This window comes from Staurois parvus, unplaced genomic scaffold (assembly GCF_062004578.1).
Source record: "Staurois parvus isolate SC_StPar_1 unplaced genomic scaffold, SC_StPar_1.0 ptg000139l, whole genome shotgun sequence".
NCBI classification, from domain to species: domain Eukaryota; kingdom Metazoa; phylum Chordata; class Amphibia; order Anura; family Ranidae; genus Staurois; species Staurois parvus.
The window spans coordinates 100225-125564 of NW_028317935.1; the positions used below are offsets into that span (position 1 = coordinate 100225).

The 25340-nt window shown below is 40.7% G+C and overlaps 1 protein-coding gene across 1 annotated transcript in view; it reads right to left on the bottom strand.

Moving 5' to 3' along the window:
• IGF2R (insulin like growth factor 2 receptor) overlaps positions 1-25340 on the bottom strand; it is a 217169-nt gene that overhangs the window by 60797 nt on the left and 131032 nt on the right. Inside the window, exons 21-29 of the mRNA XM_089673497.1 lie at positions 21584-21685; positions 17736-17907; positions 13052-13222; positions 12817-12960; positions 9016-9197; positions 7539-7626; positions 3654-3860; positions 2154-2284; positions 111-208 (exon numbers count right to left, since the gene is read on the bottom strand). Of these exons, the coding sequence (XP_089529623.1) occupies positions 111-208; positions 2154-2284; positions 3654-3860; positions 7539-7626; positions 9016-9197; positions 12817-12960; positions 13052-13222; positions 17736-17907; positions 21584-21685 (1295 nt within the window). The remainder of the gene's footprint in view (positions 1-110; positions 209-2153; positions 2285-3653; positions 3861-7538; positions 7627-9015; positions 9198-12816; positions 12961-13051; positions 13223-17735; positions 17908-21583; positions 21686-25340) is intronic.

Here is a 25340-nt window from a genome sequence, read left to right on the forward strand (position 1 = left end):
ATCTGCTATAGGGTGGCGGAGAAGCAGTTAATAGATGACCAAACATTAGTTACACCACAAACCTAAAGACTTAGAAATAAAATAATCCTTAAAAATGACATTTGTCTTACTTGAAGGAGCAGTCAACAGGTTTGAAGGGAGGGCAAGCAAGGGGTGTGCGCCACTGAAACGTATATATGCAGTCCGGAGTCTCTTTCATAAAGACAGGCTGAAATACGATAAAATGTAATAAAGGCATGCTAGAAGTTTATGTGCTAATCACTATGCATTGAAATTAACTCCACTTTTGTTGATATAAAAATATTCCCCTCTGGGTGATCTCTGTACATTGCAGGGTTTTTAACAAACTTGCTGCAGATTCCTACCTTTTGTTATTCTGAAGAAATAGCTGTTAGTCAGTGAGTACATGTGCAGAGGTGAGTCTGAATGGGAGTGACTTGGCTGCTATTGGCTGCTGCACCTGCAGGGCTCTAATGAGGAAAGTGGCAAGGACTGCATCCCTTTAGACGTGATTTCCCTTTGGGAGTATCCCACCAAAAATTTAATTTTTGTTGCAGGAGATGCAGAAAATGTGACTTGTATCTTAGTGCAGACTTCTGGGAAAATCAGTAAGCCCATCAGACAAGCAGGAAATTACATTTCTGGGGAGCGTTCTGTACACCATCTGTGCACAGAATTCCTCCAGGTTGCCATATTGCATTTTACAGAAAATTACAGCACTGCAGATTGAAAAGGAAAGGTAATTTTTAAATAACATTCAATTACAATATGAATTGTGTTACACACTATATTTTTAGTTTTTTTTTTATTTTCCAATGTTTCTCAAAAAAGTGGTGTTACCCTTTAAAAGGTATTTACATAGTAATCTCAGGCAATCCTCATATGAATTCCTGGTTCGTAACATTCATTATGCCAATAAAACTGATCAGTAAAATCGAACCTGTATATGGCTGAACACTGACCCCTTTTGAACATAGAATCCTTTTAGCATAATGGTAAGAGGTTTAGATTTAATACTGTGGACTAGGCAGGCCCAAGGTGTAAATACAAAAATGCTTGTGTTTTTCTCTCTCAAAGTAAATCTAAAAACAAAACTATTTTCTTAGTTTAAGATTGAGCAAGGAAAGCATTAGAGCCTTTGTCAGGTTTGCGATGTGTTCCTGCTTTGAAGAGTCATTTATCTGCTTGTCCTGGTTAAGGTCAAACAGTGATGGCAAATCCAAAAATTTTACATCATCAGGTGGAGGGAATGATTACAACGGCACTTCTGTCTAAATATAGAATTTTGTACTTGCTATAAAACATATCCAGTAAAAAAAACATTTTAAAAAGTAAAATTTCGTCATACATTTAGGCCAAAAAGTGTATTCTGCTACATGTCTTTGCTACAAAAAAAAATCCCAATACGTGCAAATTAATTGGTTTACATGAAAGTTATAGCGTCTACAAATGGCGTTATATATACACTGGTTTTTTTCTTTTTATACTAGTAATGGCGGCGGTTAGCGACTTATAGCAGGACTGCGGCGGGCATTCTGACACTGGGGGGGGGGGGGGGGGAGGCCGCCAATACAGTGATCAGTGCTAATAAAAAGCACTGACACTGTACTAAAGACACTGAGCAGGAAGGGGTTAACATCTGGGCTGATCAAAGGGTTAAATGTGTGCTGTGTGTGCAGTTTACACTGTAAGCACACTGCTTTGTATGGCTCTTTAGCAGAGCCATGCAAAGCAGTGAGCAGGAGTTGGCAAGGCAGAGATCTGTATTGTTTACATACAGGTCTCTCCCCCATCTGTGATACACAGTGATCGCCGGGTGGTGGCAGGGAATCACAGGCCAGGACCCAGCGATTGACAGCCAAGGCCACCAAACGCAGCGCAGGTAGGGCGCACGCCCCTTACCAGAAAATGTGAAATAATGTATATATACACACACACGTGGTTTTGCGCACGCCTGCCGGCCTGTAGTAGTGTTTCTGCTATAGGGTTGTGGAAAAGTGGTTAAACAAAAGTAAATTTTCTTTTTTGTTTCATGATCAAAGTATGGCTTAGGACTACATTCAAGAAAATAATATGCACCGGTAAATCATTGTGCTTTACCAAAATCAAAGCAGTATTTTCTTACAAAATTTTTCCTAAAACATTATACCAACCTTCTCTTCTGCTTTATCACAGTGGAAGAGAATAAGTGTTGTACGGTTATACTTCTGGTGGCAGAGCTCTCCTCCGGTATAATTTATCGTAATGATACCATCTTCATATATCAACTTTTGATTGGTTAATCCTATTAAACAAAAGTAAACATAGGACTATTAGGTAAAAGGAAGAGTAGTAAGTAGATTACCAAGGTAATTAAACCTTGCAACAAAACATTATTGGATTAATGATCTGACATTTCTTTCCACTAAAGAGAACAGTTAATGATGACCAATGGAAGATAGCTGATGTTCGGTGTATGTTTGTCCACCCTGCAAGACCACCAGGAAAAGCTGCATTTCTATTTCCAATAGTGCAATACTGCATAAAAACAGTGACCGTTTCTATTCTTTTCTATACATACAATACAAGGAGTTCCCCAATATGTTCGAAAACGTCAGTGTGATAGCAAGTGCTCCCAAAGCTCAGAAGTGCTCAGTCTTGATCCAATATGGACCCGTATACAGTACGATCATTACAAGGGAGACGATCCGTAGCCAGGTGATTTGTAGTTAGGAGTTTATAGAAAATTATCGTAGATGCAATTTAAATTTTGTGCACAGACTTTTTTGTTGCCAAAAAGAAGACTGGATTTTACTGTACTCTTTCAGGCTGAACAGTTAAAGTGCACCTATAGCCAAAGCCCTTTTGTTCTGGACAAAGGAAGGGTTACATAAAAGTGCATATTAGGCATAATTGCTTTTTTTATACCCCTGAAAACTGAACATTAGGCGCCAGAAGCATCAGAAGAAAACCAGCTGGGATGGATTTTTACAGCGGATCATTTGTTTCCCCAAGTATGCTTGGCCATTGGGCTTCCATGGAGGTTTAGATACTCCAAGGAAAAACGTTTCCTGATTTAATCAAACAGCTTACCTTGGCAAAACAGTTTGTTTACAGGTAACTTGTTATTGGACAGAAAACCAACTTCTCACCTGACCTACTGACTTCATGCTTACCTTGCGCTAACATTATTACCATGCTTTGCTGGGTTGCTTTGCCTTCCTCTGGATCAACTGTGGGTATAGGATTATAACTTTTGTTTTTTTAATGGTTGAACTGGATGGACTTTTGTCTTTTTTCAGCCAGACTGTGTGTAACTGTATTAGTGCTTAGAGTAGACTTATCAAGCAAACTCATTGGCATAAATGATTTTCAGGTTAGCTTCAACAAGCATATACGGTTTGAAAGTCATTTACAATTCCGGCATACTGGTTGTTTATAAATTATTATGACTGTTCTGACTCAAGCAGCTAAAAAAAAAAAAAAATATTTCACAGGACTACTTGCATTCAAACACGAACTAAGATGTTCCCAATTAAGTTCTAACTGCCATTTACTGACAATATAACAGGATTTTGTAATCCTATGTAATGTGGTCCCACATACTCATTATACAAGTGTCCCATTCATGAACAGTCAACCTGCTCTCTGCAGATACACAATTATATCAGTACCTGCCACCTTTGCTGTGGATCCCTTCACTTGACAGGATGAAACTGTTCCACTAGATGCTCTGGATGCACAGGAAGATCCTGTAACTTCCCCACAGACACGAAGCTGATATGTGAAATCGCCATCTTTCACTTCCACATTCTTTGCTCCCAGTGGTTTCAGATTATACACATGACCATATTTTGGGTCTGTAACTTGGCATTTGTCACCTGTATAAAAAAAAAACCAAAAAACAAAAGTGATCACTATTAATAATTCTGATATTAAAACAGGTAAAAATGTGTCCATTTTTCTGCTAGATGATGTCAATTGCATGCCAGGTATATGGAGCTTATAGAATGACCAACTATCATACTATAGGGTCAGAAGGGTTTCTGAGATGTAGAAGGCATCCAAAAGCAATCAAACTGAGATGTGGGCAACACAGCATAAAATATATTAACAAGCCCACAACAGACAAAACTAGGGGATACTTGTAGCTCACAGATTTGCCCAAAGGAGCTTATATATGAAACTAGCATCAGCTGAGGCCAGAACATCAACCTAGTAAAATGCATGAAGACCAGGTAGCAGCCTTACAAATCTGAGAAACAAGGCCAACACAAGGCCACTAACTCAAACTCACTTTGCAGAAATTATGGCAATATACAAGGCTACCTAATCAGTGAGAGTAGATTTTTACAACTCCATGGCTGGATTTGTAAGCCACCAGGCCAAGCATAACCTTCTCTCGGGTATTAGGCTTGGTTCACATATATGCATTTTGGGTTTAATGCCTTCAGTGCTTTTTTCAGTTTGTTTTGCATTGTTCTACATGCGTTTTTACAGCGTTTTGTTCAGCTTTTTTTTTTTGTTAAAGTGGGACTTATTTTGTTGCTGGGCAGAATAAAAATGTAAAATGCAGCACAAACGCACTGCCATGCATTTCAGCAGCTTCTCCATTGAATCTATTGTAGCAAAAACACTGCTTTTTGCTTTTAAAAAAAGTCCTTGACCCTTTCCAAAAACGCAGCATCTCAAAAAAGCATAGGTGTTCCATAGGAAACTGTAGTGCGTTTCTGCAAAAAGGACTAAAAACACATTGGTGTGAACGGAGCCTGAACGGATTGCTAGTGAATGTGCTTTCTTGTCCCACACAGTTAGAATGTTGAGATGCTATGGTATGGGGTGGAATTGGGTGAAGGAAGCTGCCTTGAAGAGTTGGGTTGGCTTCTGGGCAGCAGGGTCTAAACATGGAACCACTTCAAGAGTCAAGTGTTCATTTTGTTAGCGATATCTAGAAGGTTTAGATACTCCAAGCAAGGGGTCAGTTCCAACTCTAGCTTTTTTAGGTTTACCCTCTGGAGAGTTTTAACAGTTTGTTGTATACGGACTGATCCAGCTTGTGTCAGGTTTTCCCTCAATAGGAGTTCATCCAGTCATCCCAACATGGGAAAGCCCTGTGAGAGTGTAGCAAGACTAGCACCTTGGAGAAAACATGAGATGCAGAGAACAGGCCAAAAGGAACGGCAACAAACTAGTAGTGCTTTGTGCCCACAGGGAAACACAGGTAGTGTTGATGCATGGGAAAAAAAGAGGACAAATAAGTAATACCTTGAAGTACACAGAGGCCAGGAAGTCCCCCAGCAGAAGGGAAGCAATAATGGACTGGATAGATTCCATTTAAAATTTTTATGTGAATGAAAGCTTTGAGTGTTTTTATGTCAAAAATGGTGCATGCCCCCTTTTGCTTTGGGTAAAGTGAACATGTTGGATATAAACCTTTCTCGACTCAAAAGGAAAGTCATTTTGCAAGGGCAGCGTGGAAGCATGTCAATCACTGCAGGGATGCTAAAGGATGAAACAGCATAAAGTGTGGCAGAGATAGAATTCAAAACTCTAGCTTGAAGGCCCTGGTTACCTTGGCATTTATCCATGCATCTGATATGCTTTCAGTCCAGACATTTGCAGGCTAACATAAGCCCCCTTACTTTGAGTTGGACTTGCTCGTAGGTTTAGAAGGTTTTGGCATCCAACAGTTTGGACTTGGATTTAGAGATTTGGGGGATACCAAAGAAATTCTTCTTAGGGTCCATTCACACCAGGTGCGGTGGGACTGCGTTCAGCGCCATTCCAATACAGTCCCATGGCAAGACAAGGCAAAGTGTTTCCTATGTGCCCAGTTCACACCAGTGAGTTGCGGCAGTGTGCGGGCAGTGTGCACTGGAAAAAACAGCAGGCCATATTTTTCTCCAACGCTGTGCAGTGTGTGGCAATCCACTGCTTCACCCCCTGTGGTGTCCAATAGAACATTTCAAGATAAAGTTCGTTAAAAGAAGTAACAGAGCATTGTGCCACAATTAGTACATTGGCACTGCAGATGTCCCGCTGCATCGGACCACACACCAGTAACAATATATTATAATATAATATGTATATGTAATTATATTACAGTGTCTAATGGGAATAGACCCTGAAGGGCTGGTTCAGACCAGATGTAGTCCAGTGCATTTTTAATCTGCATCAAAAATGCATGCACAGTGTTGTTCATGTATTCTAATGGCCTTAGTTCACACCAGTGTAGTGCGTTCAAGTGCAACAAAAGTAGAGCATGCTGTATCTTTTTTGCATGGAACATGGCAAAACCCATTAAAAATGCTCCGGAACACACGTGTCCTTAAAATTGAGATAAAGAAAAAGAAAAAAAGAAAAAGAAAAAAAAAATGGAGGGGGGAACACCACAATGGAACGCATCAAAAACACACCAGAATTTCCTAGCACTTGGTGGGATGTTTTGTGGGTCTTAGGGTGTGACTTTTTTTTGTATGACCCACAAGCGACCAGATACCCTTCTGATTGACATGGCTTCTTTTCCTCTGTTAGGCTTGCAACTGGCCACCATCACTGACGACACTTTGGATTCCTAGGCTACATATATACCAGTCTTGTTTATTTATTTGCTTTCTTTCCCTGCATGTTGCACTGGTGACATAAGAATGCCTATTTCAGCTGTTTTCCGTGCCATGACGCAAATTGGTAAAATGTCTCACCAAAATGTTCACCTTATCTCTGTACGCGATTTTGTTTAAATAAAGATTATAATCCAAAAAAAAAAAAAAAACACACCAAAACATATCAAAAGCGCACTAAAAAAGAGCAAGCAGAAACACATCTGGAACGCCTAAATTGTGTTGTGAAGCAGCCTTAATTTCAGAGAGAGGAGGTCTTCCAACAGGAGCCTTCACTTTCTTTTGCTGGGTCAAAAAGGCACTCTTTCACCCAGTGACATCTTTAATAAAGCTGTCCAGGGAAGCATCAAGGTGTTCAACAAAAGGCATACAGTAATACAAGAAACATATTTTGTACTGCTGTTCAATAAGCCAAAGAGTCGTATAGATGTATCCTTGGTCAAGGTCTGGCAAATGAACAGTACATGAAAACAATGGTGGGGTGCAAAGAAGGGCTTGCAAGGGAAAAAGGGACTACTTAGAAAGATTTTCCAATCTTGTCTGGTCTTTGTCAACCTGGTCCTTAAACACTGGATGTTCTCAACATCAAAAGTCCGGGTTTTATTAAGGCAAGATATGGCTGGGCCCACTTCTTAACAAATGCCTCTTCAATAGGGTTGAGGCAAAATGCTTCAGAAAAAAAAAAAATAGCTTGTCAGGATGATACTAGTCAGCATACAATACCAATTGTAGTAGTGAATATACAAGAAAGGTTTTCATGGGTTGGAGACCGTTAAGGGAGCCCAGACTAGAAACTAGAGAATTCAGACACAGCTTACTCAATACCTAGGCACAGGGGCGTATCTGCCACGAGGCAAACAAGGCTTATGTTAAGCCTGCAGCATGGACAGAAAAAATCTAATGTATAAGCAGAACTTGTCTGGCTGTGTAAATGCTTACCTTCAGCTCTTATAACAGGGCATGCTTCAGATGTCCTCCACAAGAACACATATTCACAGTCATCTAGCTCTTGGAAAACAGGGGACCCCTATTACAATAAAGATAAGATTTAAAAAATGCCACAGATAAATAGAATGATCCAAAAAGACAGATATTTGTGATCTCATGGTTTCTACTAAAGATTCTGTATACAAAAAATTATCTTGGAGATTGTTTTCTGAAAGACAGTTCATTTGTAATCCTAAAATGACTGGCAACTCAGAAAAACATTCTGCAAATGAATTACCCAAGCTGGAAAAAAAATAAATAAATAAAAGATGACATAACATCGAAAGTCCAACATAAGGTACACCAATTTCTCTGGGCTTAAAGCTGCTCTTAAAGGGGAAGAAAACTCCCTTTGGTAACTTTTACCTACAGGTACATCTTTAATAAGGCTTACTTGTAGGTACTGTAAATGTCTCCTAAACATGCACAGTTTAGGAAATATTTACTGTGAAAGCACCTGTGATGTTACAGGCGCATGTGCACTGCGCTCTCAATGGACAGTGCATCATGGCGTGGCTGAAACCCCCTTCACACATGCGTGGGAGTGACACCAACGCAGCTCGGCCAATCAGATGGCCACATCTCAAACCCGGAAAGAAGACCGGGTAAAGATGGAAGCCTAAGGAGCCATGACAGCGCTCTGCTGGAGGGCTTCGTTTTCAGGTAAGTCTTTCATAACGTGCTAGTATGCGATGCATACTAGCACATTATGCTCTTAAATTGCAGGGGAAGATTTTTTAGAAATTTTTTTGGGCAGTTTACTACCGCTTTAAAGCCGAACTCCAGCCTTACCTTACGTGATGAACAGTACAGGCTCCTCTTTGAAATGACTTACACTGATTTCACTGCTCATTGTGAGTTTTAAGGCAGGAAGTCAAAATCATGCCCGCCCCATTTGCTGGTTGGAGGACATCCAGCATCAACTAATTTCCTCCCCAGCCTTACTGTCCTTAGCTTCCCTCTTTCATTCACTGCATTTTAGTTCTTTCCATCACAAAGTCTAAGGATCAAATCGGGATGTTACCTAGGACAGTTGGCATGTAAATACAGTCTTGTCTAGGAATGCCTACTCCTCCAGCTCCCTCAAGATACAGCCTACTGATTACATGAGGGCTCTTAAGCACCTTCCTGCCTGGGTGTCTGAGTGGCCATGAAGTCAGGGAGCTACAAAGGATGAGAGAAAAACAGTAGTGTGTAATTTTCTTTTACCCACTGCTACTTTACTTAGCAAGACACATTATACTCAAACAAAAATTAATTTACTAGTTTTGTTTAGAAGCCATTGATTTCCAAACTAGTTTACATGGTGCCCCTTGCTCTAATACATACTTTCAAAACCACAAGGGATAGAGGATCCCTGAAAAAAAAACAAGTCCACATTTAGTCAGCAGTCAAACAACTGGACAGTACAAAATAAAGAGAGTCGTACTATGTTGTGGTCACACTGGAAGATGATCCGTGTAGAGTAATGCTTGTTGTCTCTACATTTGTCTCCACTCATGTAGACAATGGTAAGAGACCCATCTGCTGAAGCCTGAGGACTCATCTGAATAAAGCCAAGATTGAAGTTTTTATTATCTGTAGTCTTCATGCAGGACCCAACAACTCCCCCTAAGGAGAAAACAACAGGTTATTTGCCTACAAGTAAAGCCACACTATATGCAAGAGAAGACAAATCGCAAAGACTCATATATAATCACTGTTACCATCTTAGGGATTAATTATGTTTTTGCTTGGCTTTACCATGAATGTGGTAGTAAGCTGAACATCATGGCGGAATGGACCCCACGGTCTACCCTGACACTAGCTTTGGTGTGGAGGCATGGAAACCGTAAATGTGATTAAAAGTTCACCTTTCCATGATCAGGGTGTAACATGTTATGATCTGACCAGCTCCCACTCCCCCATTCCCAACTTTAACAGCTATTGGGGGATCTTCTCCTCCCAAAGGAAAACAAAGAAGCACAGCACCTCTAAGTGTGTACTGTGAAGGTATTTAATAGAAAGATAAATATTAACTCACATCTTAGAATTTAAAAACAGGCTCATGGGTAAGAGGGTGGGACATGCCTGCTGGACTACCCTTACCCCTGCCCATTTGGAACTTATCAAACATGCATGGACTGCAATACCATGCGCCTGTTATCACTTTTGTATTGATCTTCTCCTCCCCCACCACTAGCGGTCAAATGGTTTAAAAAACGTGGCCACTCGCAAACTCATTCACAGCATTCTGTGAATGAGCGACTACAAGTCCCGGCAGCCTTAGAGACTGTCAGCTTGTAGTCCTCAATGAACTACCACAGTGCTGTGAAGCTCTGTGGTAGTTAATTGAAGCATCCTGTCAGTATATCTGCTTGACTGTACATCCCATACAGCAAGCAGATATTCTGACAGCTCTGCAGGAGACCTGCATGGCATCAGCGATCTACTGATCGCTGGTGCAATGGTTTCCAGGCTCTTGCATACAAAAATAATAAAAGCACATTTTTTTACCTGCAAAAAAATGTGCATTTATTATCTTTGCTGAAAAGGTGAACTTAGCCTTTAATGCTGATCTCTAGGCAGATATAAAAGGACACAATTTATTGCAGCTATGTAATCATTAATATAACATTAGATTTATTTATTTTAATAAAAGTACCTGAATTAGAATTGGTATCACCCAACAGTACAAACAGTCAGTAAGTTCATGTGCTGACAAGAAGCATGCTGATTGGAGCCAAGTCACTGTGCTGCTTAACCTTCCACAGCCTAGTCACAGACTGGGGGGGGGGGGGGGGGGGATGTCCCGGACAACTTGGGTTCAGAGGAAGTGTATTAAATGATGCTGGCTACCAGATTGGGGACATCGAGCAGCAGAAAAGTGGTGCAGGGCTAATCAGTGGACTGAAGCTGAGTATGACAGCAAACACTGGTTGTTATTTAATGCACCCATCACTGATCCTAGAAGACTGCAGGAACATTCACAAAGCGCAGTGCAGCTTACGCAAGCGCAGTGGGAAATCAGTTTCCCTTACTTAAAGAGGAGCTCCAGTTTCCTGAGTAGAAATTAAAAGTCGGCAGCTACAAAATCTGTAGCTGCTGACTTTTCCTAAACAGCCTCTCATCTGTCTCACCCCAGCAGTTTTCATCTTTCATCTTCTGTCTTGAGTAGCCGCATCTTAACTGTGGGCACCGGGCTGTGACAGCTAGCAGCTTTACAGTCGGGTGCCCGCCGTGCTGTGCATTGTGAATAGTCCTGCAGTCTTCTGGGACTGGACACATGGCTTCTGACTGCCAAGGCCAGGGGTAGGCAACCTTAAGATCTACCTGAACAACATGGGAGAAGTCAAAGATAATGGGGCACAGTTTAGCCTCCTCACATCGGATTTAAACCTTTAAATCCCTAGCGCTGGATCCAAGACAGGCAATTGTCCTTATATTAAAAGTCAGCAGCTAAAGTATTATTTTTTGGGAACAGACTGGAGCTCCTCTTTGGTGTACTATTGCACTGCTAAACTTGAAGTGCATGTCCAAGCACAGTAGACATATAGCCTACAAATCTGCAACACAAATATTTTGTCATGTTTTGGCTTTTTAAAAAATGTGGCAGGTAAAGAAACACCCACTGATCTACCAGAAATCCAGTGGGCTACTAACTTTGTGTTGTCGGCCCTGACCATTTCTGTTTTGCTGCACTACAGAACACTCCACCCTTTCCTGGAACTGGGCAGGCCTGAGTACGTTATGTGAAAAGTCAGTGCATAGAAAGCTATCCATAGTCATAGGATTTCTGATAGATCAGCATGAACAACATTACATGGTTTTTAGAAGGAAAAAAAAATGTAGGGATATGTGCATGTATTGCAAAACATTAAATCAGTTTTAATTTGCCTTTTCATTTTATAGGTTTACAGTTCCATATTTTGGCCATTGCTTAAATGATACCGCCTAACTTCCTAAAACTGTTTAGATAAAATACAAACTGCATCGTTTTAGATGAGTTAGCTAACACAGACTTGCACTGTGAGAAGGAGCAAAAAAAACACAAACTGTGTATAGCACTGAATACCAGGAAGTAGAGTCTGCATATGTAATGAGCAAATTTCACTGCAGATTTTAAATATTTATGTACAAATTTGACAGACTAAAATACTTCTACAAGCTGTATTTAAAGCACAACACATGATTTTTAATGAATATACTATTGAACTAAGCCCCAATTGTAAATCATCATCATTAGTAAATAACAAATCTATACTGGACGAGGGTGCATTTCCCTGCGCACCATATGGCCAATTGATGAATCTAATATATAACCTTTATTCAAATATATAAAAAAAAAATGTATGCTCAGCTGTAATTAATGCCTATTGGCGTGGAATGTACTGCCCACAACAATATAACTGGATACCATTGCAATTATTTACCTTACATCAAAATGGTTAATAACACCAGACCAAATCAAATACCATATCGTTTTAGATAAAGTGACGGCATACAAAGAGGCACTGAAGTTTGATCATAAGCCTATCAACTTGAATATATAATCTCTGCCAAGGAAATAGAGTTACCCCATGGACAAAACTAAATTAGATAATTATAATCTACAGATATGCTACAGATATGTAGAATGGGTACACTCGTCCATGGCTTAAAATGTCAGCCTCCCATGGATAAGCACCATACGTCACCATATCCACCAAAAATACCTCACTTGCTTGAGGAATGCAAATGATGCACTGTAAAATGCAGTACAGACCTCTCCAAAAAAAGGGGGGAGAGGAATAAGTACCATGTGCATTCAAAAAGTGCTCCCAAAGAAAAAAAAGAAACTCTACATGTTTTGCTCCAGAAAACAGAGCTTCGACAGGAGTATACAGAATTAAAATAGGCCACATAGTGGCTGGAAGTTGTGCTCAGCTGCACATGGTGGCACCCTCGTCCAGTATAGATTTTTTTTTTTTTTTTTAACATATACATAGATTAAATGGTGATCTTATCTATTATAGTTCAACAGTAAGTTGCTAAAATAAAATTTACGTAGCAACAACAGTACAATTAATAAACCATACTGCGTAACTATATGTACATCGACCTGTCTCAGAAGCCTACTCTTCCTTTTCACAGGCCATGTAATTCTGGGGTAAGTAGCTTCCCCTGCAGAAGCTAAACAGGCTCACTCCTCCTGCCCAAGAACTACTGTAAGCCACAGATGAAAAAAGCAGATGTTGGCCAAAAACCTTACCTGGACATCCTCGAATATATGGAAGAGGTTTGCATACATTTAGGTAAAATGTTCTATTTTTTGCACTATCAGATGTATCTATAGCTATCCAAGGTTCATCATCCTGACTAAGGTCACTTAAATCATATTCATTTCCTGCGGTATCTAAAAAAAAGAAGAAATACAGCTTTACAAAAAACAAGAAAAAAAAATAATAATAAAAACACCCACAATATAAAGAAATGCAAGGACTTACCTGTAACTTGACAATCCACTAGAGAAGGAGAGCAAGCCATTGCCGTTTTAAAATCAAAAAATGTATGGTAGAGGTGAGTTTGAGAGTTTATTTCCTCTCTTGAAAAGATGAGTTCACCAGGATAGAAATCATCATTGCACACAAAGTTTATTGTAAACGTATCCCCTTGACCTAAAAGATAAAGACACGATATTAAACAATTAACAATGAGTTTTCTCTGATCTGCCACCACCACTTTCTCTAGGATAAGAAGCAGGTAGCAAAGCTTCAAGAAATTTGTAATTAACTATAAGGAGGTGTCTTTTCACTTGTATATCCCTAACCCACATGGCCAGAAAAATATGTAGACATGATCTCTATTTAGATGGCTTGCAGGTCCATCAGTACAAGGAGTCACATTATGAATCAGGTTATGGAAAGGGACAGGGGTAGGTTTATAGTGACCTTAACCTCCCTGGCGGTATGATTATTTCAGATTTTTGGTGCTGAAAGCGGTACTATTATTTTGCATGGAAATTTGGCGTTTTATATTGTAGGCCTGTAATCCTTAGGAATAACTCACTGAAATCTGTCCAAACAAGAGTCTAGTAAACATCCCGGGAAGGATAAAACTTTAAACACGAAATCATAAATTATAATTTAATAACCATAAAAAATAATATAATAAATTTAATTCAATAATATAATCAAACCAAAAACACCGAAAGTTGAAATATAGCGCCAAATTCGCACATCACTGAGCAAAGTCGCAAAATTGTTTTCAGTGTCTGATGACGAATTTCTCCACGAATCATTATCACTCAATTCTGCAAGTGGTTCTGATTTACTATCGCTGTTCTCTAGCTGGTCTAAAACCGCTTTTGACCTAAAGGGACGCTATTTGGACGCCATGGACATTTCTCAGTTTCCAGGCAATAAGAACAGTAAAAATGCAGGCAGGGCACAGGACAAAGCACTAGGGACAAAATGTATGTGAAATGGTTTGATACAGTAATGTTTTACTATGTGATTTTAGTGAATGTTACTTTTTGTAATTTTCAAATTTCCCGCCGTTCCATCCCCGTACGTTTGACGCTCCCAGGGGACGGAACCCAGAAGACAGATGCCGGCATCCGCCAGATTACATTGCCGGGGACACTGCAGGAGGGACATCGCGGGAGCGCAGGACAAGGTAAGTGATCGAGGAGCAGCGCTGCATGGTATTCCCGAGTGTAGCTCGGGGTTACCGCTTGTGGTACTGAAACTTTACCCCAAGCTACACTCGGGAATACCGCCAGGGAGGTTAAGCACCAGCTTACCAAGAGGAAAACAACAGCCACTGGACAAGATTTCCCAACCTGTCCATATTTTATTCCCCCCGACAAGTCAGGGGTACCTGCTAGTAGAGGTGACAATCTAATGTATATTTGTATCTTTAGCTTTCTAAAAAAAAAAAAACTCCATGTAAGAGCAATGCTGTTGCAATGTAGTACATGGTCATCATTTGTTTATATTGCTCTCCTTGTTACTGTCAGGAAAATACTTCTATCGTCTCTTGTATTATCACTGAGTGAAGGTATATCTTTGAAATGAGGACACAGACTGCAAGAAAAACCTGACAAAAATTCAAACTCTTCTACTCGTTAATATCTTTGTAAAAATGAAAAAGAAATGTGCATTAACCACTTGAGTTCCGCTCCTGTACACAGATTATGAGCCTGAGCAATTTTTTACTTTGGTTCTACTTATTTAAAAGAGAAGTGGGGGGGTGCCAGATTATACTTGCCTAGGTAGATGCTGCATCTGTCCCCTGCCGGCTGTAAGGGTAAGAACTCTGCGATCACATGACTGCTGATCTGAGTTCTCACCGCCGCTGTGAGCAGGGAACGGTGACTGTCAGTCACTATCTGCTGTCTGGGAAACAACGGTTTCCTTTCTTCAGACCATGAACATGTATTTGCAGTAGGTCTGCCTGAGCCACCTAGAGATGGTGAAATGGGAAGCCGGTGCACCCTTACAAGCTCTATCCAGGATAAATGGAACTGCTCTTGCTAAAAGCAGCAGTGACAGAAAGATATTCTCACAGCCCAAAGTACAACAGGACAATGGAGGGAAATTTCTTTTGATGAACTAAAGCTGGGTAGAGGGTACGAAGAATAAAGTCCTGTTGGAGGTGAAAGGAAAAATCTATGTTAGGCAAGAAGGAAGTCCTAGGTTCCACACCACAATGTCACTATACAAAAACTAAAAAAGGTTCCTTGCAGGATAAGGCCTCCAGGAAAGTAATGTCTGTAATGGATTTAAAAACGGCAGTTTCTGAAGGGTGGAGAACAACAGATTTAGTTCCCACAGTCCCAGGTAATGGATGGAGGGAGCAACATGTGAGACCTCCTGCACAAAGGTCTTAACCAAAAATGGAAGACCAACCGTCTCTGGACCAGAACAGCAAGGAGAAAAACCTGACCCATGATAGTACTGAGACACAAACACTGATCCAGACCCTGTTGCAGAAAGGAAGGAGATTGTCCCACTAAGAAACCCCAGGGGTGGAAGTCCAAATACAATATTCCTTCCATATCCAATGACAGGCCTTGTGAAAAATAGACTTTCTAGCTTTTAGCATTGTAGGAATCAGATTAGAGACACTTGTATATCCCAGAACCTAAGCATGAACTGCCATGTTCTTAAGGGCAAAGACCACGGTGCTTTTACAGGCTCAAAAAACAAAACATCAAATGCCTGTAAAATAACATTTCTGCTATTTGCAACGGGGAGAGGGAGGCAGATACACAACAGTACAGCTTCTGTCTATGAGCACCACAGCTCTAACAGTTGCAGTGCCAGAAATATAGCAAAAACCATCATTCCCAGCATGAACTAAAGTGTAAATAGTAAAGGACAGCAATTGTGGAGTGGCATACACCTCATAAGAGTAAACTATTTGCTACCCAACACATTTTAAAGGATAAGTTAACCTTTATACAAAAAAATATTAAAATGCACATTCTTTTGCAGGTAAAAAAAAATGCATTTATTATTTTTGTTTAAGGAGCCTCTAAAGCATTGCACCAGCAATCAGAAAAAAATATTAGTATTAAAAAGATGTAAACTGTAAAAGGATTAATTTAAAAAAACAGCTACGAGGAGAAGAAGTTGCTATAACAATACTGTAATGATGTATGAATGAATAAAGCCCTTTGCAAGCTTCATTCACACTGTGGGGGACCCAGCTGTCAAAGTGACAGCCATTCCCATTGATTTCATTGGGTAAAGTGAGCAGCGCAGGAGGAAATTCTAACAATAAAGGTTTAATATGTACGTTTTGTATGTTTCAACTGATTAAGGCTCGGTTCACACTAATGCAACCTGAAAGTCATGCAATTTCCTGGCGATTTGAGTACGACTTGATACACGATTTTGCCATGCGATTTTGCCATTTTGTTTTTTTTTTTACCAATTGGAAAAGATCAGTTTTTTTGTTAAATTTTGTTTCATTTACTGAATTTCTAACGAAATCCTAATTTTCAGAACAAATGGAATTTAATTCTGTGTAAAGAATAGCTGGTTGCTAAGGAGAGGGCCGGGAAGCCAGCCGCCGCATCCTTAACAACCGATGACTCATCAGCTGTCAGTGGTTTCCCCGCTGACAGCTGAATGTAAATAAAAGAATGCTGTGAATTAAAAATTAAACAAAAAAAAAGTTGTGGCGGTCCCTCCGCAAAATCCATACCAGACCCTTATCAGAGCATGTAGCCTGGCTGCTCAGGAAAGCGAGCGACACCCACCCCCAACCCTACCAGGCCACAAGCCCTCAACATGCTTTGGGGTAGGGGGGCAAATCACATCAATGTAGATGATGATTCGACTTGGAGGCGACTTCAATTAAAGTCTATGGGCACAAGTCGGATAGAAGTCACCTTGAATTAGTACAGGAACCTTTTCTAAATTTGGAGCGACTTCAGTACTGCTAATTAGAACAGCTCTCATTGACGTACATTGGATTTCATGTCATGAGACTTTGGGTCTCAAAGGATATCTAAACACACAAAAAAAATGTCACATATTGCACCTTACCAGTCCTTAGACATGGTGGTTGCATTAGTTTTCATTTTTGCAGGATAAGCACTTTTTTTTTTTTTTCAAACACAGAATACCGTAGCACTTGCCAGAATATAAGTATCTTTGTAGCCTTCTGTGTACTGAACTGCCATTTCATACAATGTTATCAGCTTTGCCAGCTATTTTCTGTGACCTACAACACAACTCCTCCCTATGTAATAGAGGTGAAAAGAAGGGAAAGTAATTCAAAACACGAGAGCAGCCTAGAGTGACAATGTTTCTCCATGGATACTGCAAAGCTGGCAGGAGCATAAAAAAAAAAAAAAAAAAAAAGGAAATAAAGCTGGCAAGAACAAAAACTAATGCAGCCAAAACATCCAAAGACAGGTAATAAGCAACATATTGTATTGTTGTTTTGGGGTTTATATATGCTTTGAAGTAAAAAATGTCTTATACAAAAATATTCATGATGCCTACTCTGAGAACAGTAAGATGCTGAAGAACTGAACCTACTTTCATCTCTCAGGGAGTCTAGTAGCGAGATATTCCCAGAGTACATTAAACAAAATAGAGACCTTTACCATTTCAATCCCTCACCAACTACGTCAGCATGTGTGAATGGCAAGTGTGTGATTCTTCCTCTTACCAGTCTCTTCATGAATGGCTCCATGGTAGATAAGGGAGATGAAATCTGAAGAAAGATCCAGTGACTGGCTTATCTGGACAGGTCTAGATGCTACACCGCTTTCAAGTTCACAGCCAGCAGCTTGGGAATCCCCAACAGAACCGCAACCATCCACAGGGCCACATATGTTTAGCTATTGAACGATTAACAGAATTTTTTGTTAATAATCTCACAATATAATATCTTAAGACCACAGAAACAATGGCAGAACACAACTTCAGGACAAGCACTTTAATAAAATTCTTCAGAAAAAAAAAAAAAAAGAGGCACTTTTGTCAGGATACAAGAAATAAGTCACTTCAGATGGAAGCCTGTATTGGCAGCCCAAGATGACCAAGTCACTTCAGATGGAAGCCTGTATTGGCAGCCCAGGAAGACCAAGTCACCTCAGATGGGAGCCTGCATTGGCATCTCAGAAAGACCAAGTCACCTCATATGGGAGCCTGTATTGGGAGCCCACGATGACCAAGTCACTTCAGATGGAAGCCTATAGTGGCAGCCCAGGAAGACCAAGTCACCTCAGATGGGAGCCTGTATTGGCAGCCTAAGTAGAGCAAGTTACTTCAGATGGAAAGTCTTTTCTCTACATATAGTCAGGGAGTAAAGGCTGTGAATGGCTCACATGAGATATGAGAACCTCTTGAGCCAAGACTGTGCAGCTCAGGAGTAAGTGGTGCAGGGAGATGCAGCCATTTAGTATCCATTACCATCTCATAAATTTAGGTGGAAGATTTTACCCCAAGTAAAGTATGCAAACACATTTTTCTTTATTCCATAAACTTTCTTTATTCCTTAAACCAGAGCACCACCCAAAAGGGGAAAGTTCCACTTTAAGTATGGCACCTTTGGGGAGTGGGGGGGTGGAGGGGTTACCAGAATTTAACAGGTACCCGCTCCCACTTCTGCTAGGTGATCGGAAACTGAAATTTTCACCCCTCCCTGTAGTCTTCTGGGATACGTGACAGGACCATTCAAAAGACGCAGCGCTACTCGCGCATGCGCAGTGGGCACCCGGCTGTGAAGCTGCAAGCTGTCACAGTCAGGAGCCCACATTGAAGATGCCAGCACCAGGGAGAGAGGATGGTCAGTGAGGATACCGCTGGATCACAGAACAAGTGAGTGTATTTTAAAAGTCAGCAGCTACAGTTTTTGTATCTGCTGACTTTTTTTTTTTTTTTTCTAAATCTGACTGGACCTCTGCTTTAAGGCAAACAGGAGTGGCATTAAGGTAATATAGAAGGGGACAGCTCCGGATTGAAGATTACTATTGCTACAAGAGAGGTTTTCATTTTTTGGTTCGTCAAACCTTACAAAAAGGGCTATGGACTCTCTTCCCATCCTCACGGGAAAGCATCAATGTCTGGTTGTTGAAATTGTGAGAGGGACAGTCACATTTTCCCCATACCCGAAATTCCGTCTCTTCCTTCTAGGACGCTGAACATAGCAGTGTGTACAGAAAAAAAGGCAACTACATGGCAGTAGGTTGTTCGTAAACGTTTTGCTTTGACCCACATGGGACAAAAAGGTACCAGCCACACAAACTGTTAGCAATGAGTTGCCTAAACTCCAACTACAGTTAGGTCCCATATATATTTGGACACAGGCACAATGCTAGTTTTTTCAGGTATTTACCAAAACATTTTCAAACTATAGTTATATATAATAGATAAGGGCTGAAAGTGCACACTCTCAAGTTTAATTTGAGGGAATGTACATCCAAATTGGAGGAAGGGTTTAGGAATTACAGCTGTAAAAGTAGCCATCCCCCTTTTTTCAAGGGACCAAAATTAATTGGACAGTTGAATCAAAAGCTGTTTCATGGCCAGGTGTGGGCTACTCCTTTGTTATTTCATCAATTAAGCAGGTAAAAGGTCTGGAGTTGATTCTAAGTGTGGTATTTGCATTTGCAATTTATTGCTGTGAACCTACATCATGCGTTCAAAGGAGCTGTCCATGCAAGTGAAACAGGCCATTGTAAGGCTTCAAAAATGACAAAAATCCATCAGAGATAGCAGTAACATTAGGAGTGGCCAAATCATCAGTCTGGTACATTCTGAGGAAAGAAGAATGCACTGGTGAGCTCAGCAACATAAAGGCATGGATGTCCACGGAAGACAACAGTGGTGAATGATCACAGAATCCTCTCTATGGTAAAGAAAACCCATTCACAACATCTAGACAAGTGAAGGATACTCTCCAGGAGATGGGCGTATCATTGTCAGTCTACAATCAAGAAAAGACTTCACGAGAGCAAATACAGAGGGTTCACCACCATGTGCAAACCATTCATAAGCCTGAAAAATAGAAAAGCCAGATTGACTTTGCCAAAAAAATCTAAAAAAGCCAGACCAGTACTGGAAGAGCATTCTTTGGATGGATGAAACTAAGAATAATCTGTACCAGAATGACGGGAAGAAAAAAATGTGGAGAAGGCTTGGAATAGCTCATGATCCAAAGCACACAACGTCATCTGTAAAACATGGTGGAGACAGTGTGCATGGGCATGCATGGCTTCCAGTGGCACTGGGACATTGGTGTTTATTGATGATGTGACAGAAGACAGAAGTAGTCGCATGAATTCTGCAGTGTTCAGAGATATACTGTCAGCCCAGATTCAGCCAAATGCAGCAAAGCTGATTGGACGGCGCTTCACAGTACAGATGGACAATGAACCAAAAACACACTGCAAAAGCAACACAGGAGCTTTTGAAGGAAAAGAAGTGGAATATTCTGCAATGGCAGAGTCAACCACCTAATCTCAACCCCACTGAACATGCATTTCACTTGCTAAAGGCAAAACTAAAAGCAGAAAGACCCACAAAGAACTGAAGACAGCTGCAGTCTGGCAAAACATCACAAAGGAGGAAACCCAGTCTTTGGTAATGTCCATTGGTTCCAGACTTCAGGCAGCCATTGCCAGTAAAGGAATCTCAACAAAATATTAAAAATGAACATTTTATTTACGATTATATTCAATTGTCCAATTACTTTTGGTCCCTTGAAAAAGGGGGAATGGCTACTCTTAAGAGCTGTAATTTCTAAACCCATCCTCCAATTTGGATGTACATATCCTCAAATTAAACCTGAGAGTGTGCACTTTCAGCCCTTATCCATTATAGAACTATAGCTTGAATATGTTTTGGTAAATACCTGAAAAAAAAAATTAAATTGTGCCTGTGTCCAAATATATATGGAGCTAACTGTACATATATATACTGTAATTAAGATACACAGAGAAATGCTATAGTTTTTTTATGTTTTTTTGGGGGGGTTAAGCATTACATACCTTTGTAAAACAAGTTATTTTAATTTTGTCCCTCGTTACACAAATGCTATAAAAAAAAAAAAAATGTTTACATTCCTGGTTTTGTGACTAGGCCACGCGCGCTACATCACAGCTATCCCAGGAGGCAGACTTTTACAAGTATTCAAGTTAGCATGTGCAAACATGGCTTATCTCTGCACATGCATACAAACGTAGCAGCGCTATAGTGCCAATCTAGCAGGAGCTGGCGGCACTTGGGTGTATGCGTGGGAATCTGCTGCACGTGCTTTAAAAACCTAGTCACTTTTACATAAACATTAACAAAAACACTGAAAAGTCTGAACATTCCCTTTAGGTAATGTCAATGTGCTAAAAAGGCCAAACAGTTGTATTGCAGGACAGTTTCTATCATTTCTGCTGTCTTACACTTATCTAGGGATATGTAAACCTTGCATTAGTAGGCACGTTAATCCTGATAACATCCACATAAACTTCTTCTCTTTTACATAAGAAAATCCAGCTATTTAGAACTCTGGCTCTTTACCTTGTATGTTTTACCATTTCCTTTAGCAACATATCCAGACTGATTCCTCAAAGATTCCAAATTATAAATAAATCCTGTGTTTGGGTTTTCCACTTTACACTCCTGCATGCAAAAAACAGCAATGAGTTATAGTAGGTAGACTTGGGAACCATCAATATAGGAGACTCTATCAGCTATTATAAAGTAGCTGTAAAATCAATACCCAAAACATTTTTGGCACCCATACACAAGACTTTAATAGGATTAAATTTATGTTCATTTTAATATTTATCAGTATTAAACATCCAAAAAGAAAAAAAAACCCTAGAACCTTAAAGTCTACGTGTAGTAAGGAAGAAAAAACACAAAATCAGCACAAGGGATGTAACTTTATACTAATTGCACCCTATGCCCTTCCTTTCCACCCAGATCCTGAATTCATATGAGCTGGTACGACAGTTTAATGAATGAAACGTGATCTATGAATGAAGCGGTGGACCTTTTATTCACCCACCTGTCCTCCATTTAAAGATCCAGTTCCATCCATAGAATCTGTAGAACCAGCTTCTATGAATGGAGGAGCTGGGTGGAAAGGGCGAGTATAGTCGGGCACTCTTTATGTGTGCAAATGAGAGCTCCCTCGGGTCTAAGCCACACTGAAAGATTATGGCTGTGGGGGTGATGGGTATTGATATAGGAGGATTTCACGGAAACCAAGAATCAACAGTACAAGGGGCAAAGCACAGTAATAGTAAATCATGTCCCTTGTGTCAATTTTTGTTTTTTTTATTTTGACTACACTTAGGTTTTAAAGCAGAAAACCATGAAAACTTTTGTTTCAGTCATGCAGTGGGGCTGTGTCTGCACTGAAAGGATTAACTGCTCATTGTGTCTGGGGGCACAACGAAAGGCTATACTTACCTGATCCCCCGATCCTCTGGAAAACAGTGCTCCCCCACGTCCAGCGGGGGACTGTTCCTGTTGTCCTCACGTCCACAGTGGTTCATGGGCGTGAAGATGTCAAGAAAAGTACATTCACAAATCCAAATGCAGGGGGAGAAGGAGCAGACGCAGAAAGGACCGGTCTTGCACTCACAGGATCAGTGGATTAGGCAAGTGCATCTCCGCTCTCCTTACCCCTAGCCAAAAAAAAAAAAGAGCAGTTAACCAATGCAGTGCGGGCACAATGCCACTGCATGGGAAAAATACATTTTCATGGAATTCTTCTTTAAACATTGGTAACTGTAGCAAGCTTTAATATGTGTTGTCTCTTCATAACATACTCACAAGTAGAATTAATAAATATAATTTAAATACACTGCATTGACTGCACTATGTGCAACTAGGCTCTTTACTTTGCAAGGGAATTTTCACATTGCAAGGGAATTTCCACTTGGCTTAGTGAATGGTAAAAATTCACTTAGCAAAAAATACCCAATCATATGCAAGTGAAAAAAAAACAAAAAAGAAAAAAAAAAAAAACCTGTTTTTGCTTGCACATGATTAGATGATGGAAGTCAGCAGAGCCTCACCTCATTCTATAAACTAAGGGAAAATTACCTTGGAAAGTGAACACCCTATTTGCCTTAAAATAAGTCAACTGCTAATGTGTTTCTAGGGTAAAAGTCCGCATCTTCAGAAAGTGCCCATTGAGGGACATCAATCAAGCGAAAAGTGCACATTAGGTGTAAAATCAGGCTGCCTCTAACTTAGCAAAGTCGAAGATGAGTTTTTTTTTGTGGGGTCTAATTTTTATCATAGGTGTATTTTAAATGATAGAGACAGAATATCAACCAAAAATCCAGAAAAAAACACAATACAAATGTTATAAATTGAGTTGCAGTTCAGCAAGCAAAACATGACTTAGTACTTGGTGGAGAAACCCTTGTTGACAGGAACAGAACAGAGGTAGGACGTTTCTTGTCATTGGTTACCAGGTTTGCACACATCTCAGGAGGGATTTTGGTCCACTCTTCCTTATAGATGTTCTCCAAATCATTAAAGTTTCTTAGCTTTTGCTTGGCAACTCGAAGTTTCGGCTCCCTCCATAAATTTTCTATAGGATTAAGGTCTGAAGACGGACTAGGCCACTCCATGACCTTAAAGCGGAACTCCACCCAAAAGGGAAAGTTAAGCTTTAATGACTACTCCCCGTTAAGGACTGGCACCTTTGGGGAGCAGGCACCCGAAACAGACAGGTACCCACTCTTACTGCAATCACCTAGGCGATTGGAAGCGGAAATTGTTCTCCCCCCCCCCCCCGTAGTCTTCTGGGACACATGACAGGTCCCAGAAGACTACAGGACCATGCGCTGTGGGCATCCGGCTGTGATGCCGCAAGCTGTCACAGCCTGGTGCCCACACTGAAGATGCTGGCAACACAGGACGGCCGGTGAAACACCATGGGATCAAGGGACAGATAAGTGGCTGTTTTTTTCAAAAGTCAGTAGCTACAGTTTTAGTAGCTGCTGACTCTTTTTCCAGTTTCACTGTGCTTCTCCTTTGTTGCCTCGGAGGTATGTTTTGGATCATAGTGATGCTGGAAGACCCATCCATGACCCATCTTCAGTGTTCTGGCTTAGGGAAGAAGGTTCTCATACAAGATTTTACAATACATAACCCTGTCCATTGGTCCCTCAATGCAGCAAAGTCTGCCTGTACCTTTAGCAGAGAAACAGCCCCAAAGCATAATGTTTCCACCTCCATACTTGACTGCAGGGATGCTTTTCTTAGGGTCAGTGTCACATTTTTCTTCCTTCAAACACGGTGAGTCGAGTGAATGCCAAAGAGCTCATTTTAGTTTCATCTAACCACAGGACCTTCTCCCAATTATTCTCTGAATCATTTAGATCAGGGGTAGGCAACCTTAAAGAGGTGGAAATCTACCTGAACAACATAGAAGTCAAAGATCACACAGCATGGTGTTGCCTCCTCAGACATGATTTAAACCTCTAACTGCCATACTACCGTGTACCAATCGCACACACTCCGCGGAAATCATGGTGTTTAAATCAGGTGGTGAGGAGACAACATATCGCCACTACACCACCTTTCAAACACACTTGGATAGCTTTTCAGAGGAACAGCAGTGCCTGCTGTACTTGTGAATGAGCCCTTAAGTTATATTCAGCAGCAGCACCCTTAGAGCTTGTTTACATGTAAAGTTAGGGGGTGGTAAAACCCTGCAGTTGAGTCACGGTTTTACTGCTCCCAATCCCTACCCCCTTTAGCTGCTGAGGCAGCAGCCAAAAGGTTTACACACACTGCAGCAGGAATGAAATCATCTGTTGATTTTGGTGGGTGCTACCACCTGTCAATCATGAAACAAGTAAATGGGGTCACTCTGCAAGCGCCCTGCAACTGCATGTTTCTGCAGGGTCCAAGGAGTTAAAGCAGGTGGTGAGAAAGCAACACAACATTACCTGCTTTAACTCCTGATTTGCTGCACTATACGAGGTTGCAGGGCACTTGCAGAGCAGTCTCATTCACTCGAATGGGTCATACTTGGCAGGTGCTACTTCCACCAACCATGACAGAGTGTATATCTCCTTGTTGTGGCTGCAACATGTGCAAACCCCTAGTCACAGCAAAAGGGGGTGCAGTTTGGGCGGGGTACTAAAAAGACATCTTAAATTATGGGGTTTTACCATCCCCCAAACTGTAAATTTAAATGAACCCTTACTGTTCTGATCCCCCACAAGGCTGCTTTCACACTGATGTGTTTCACTTTACCTGCACCGCATATGCAGTGCAGTGCATCTCTATCACTTTCCTGGAT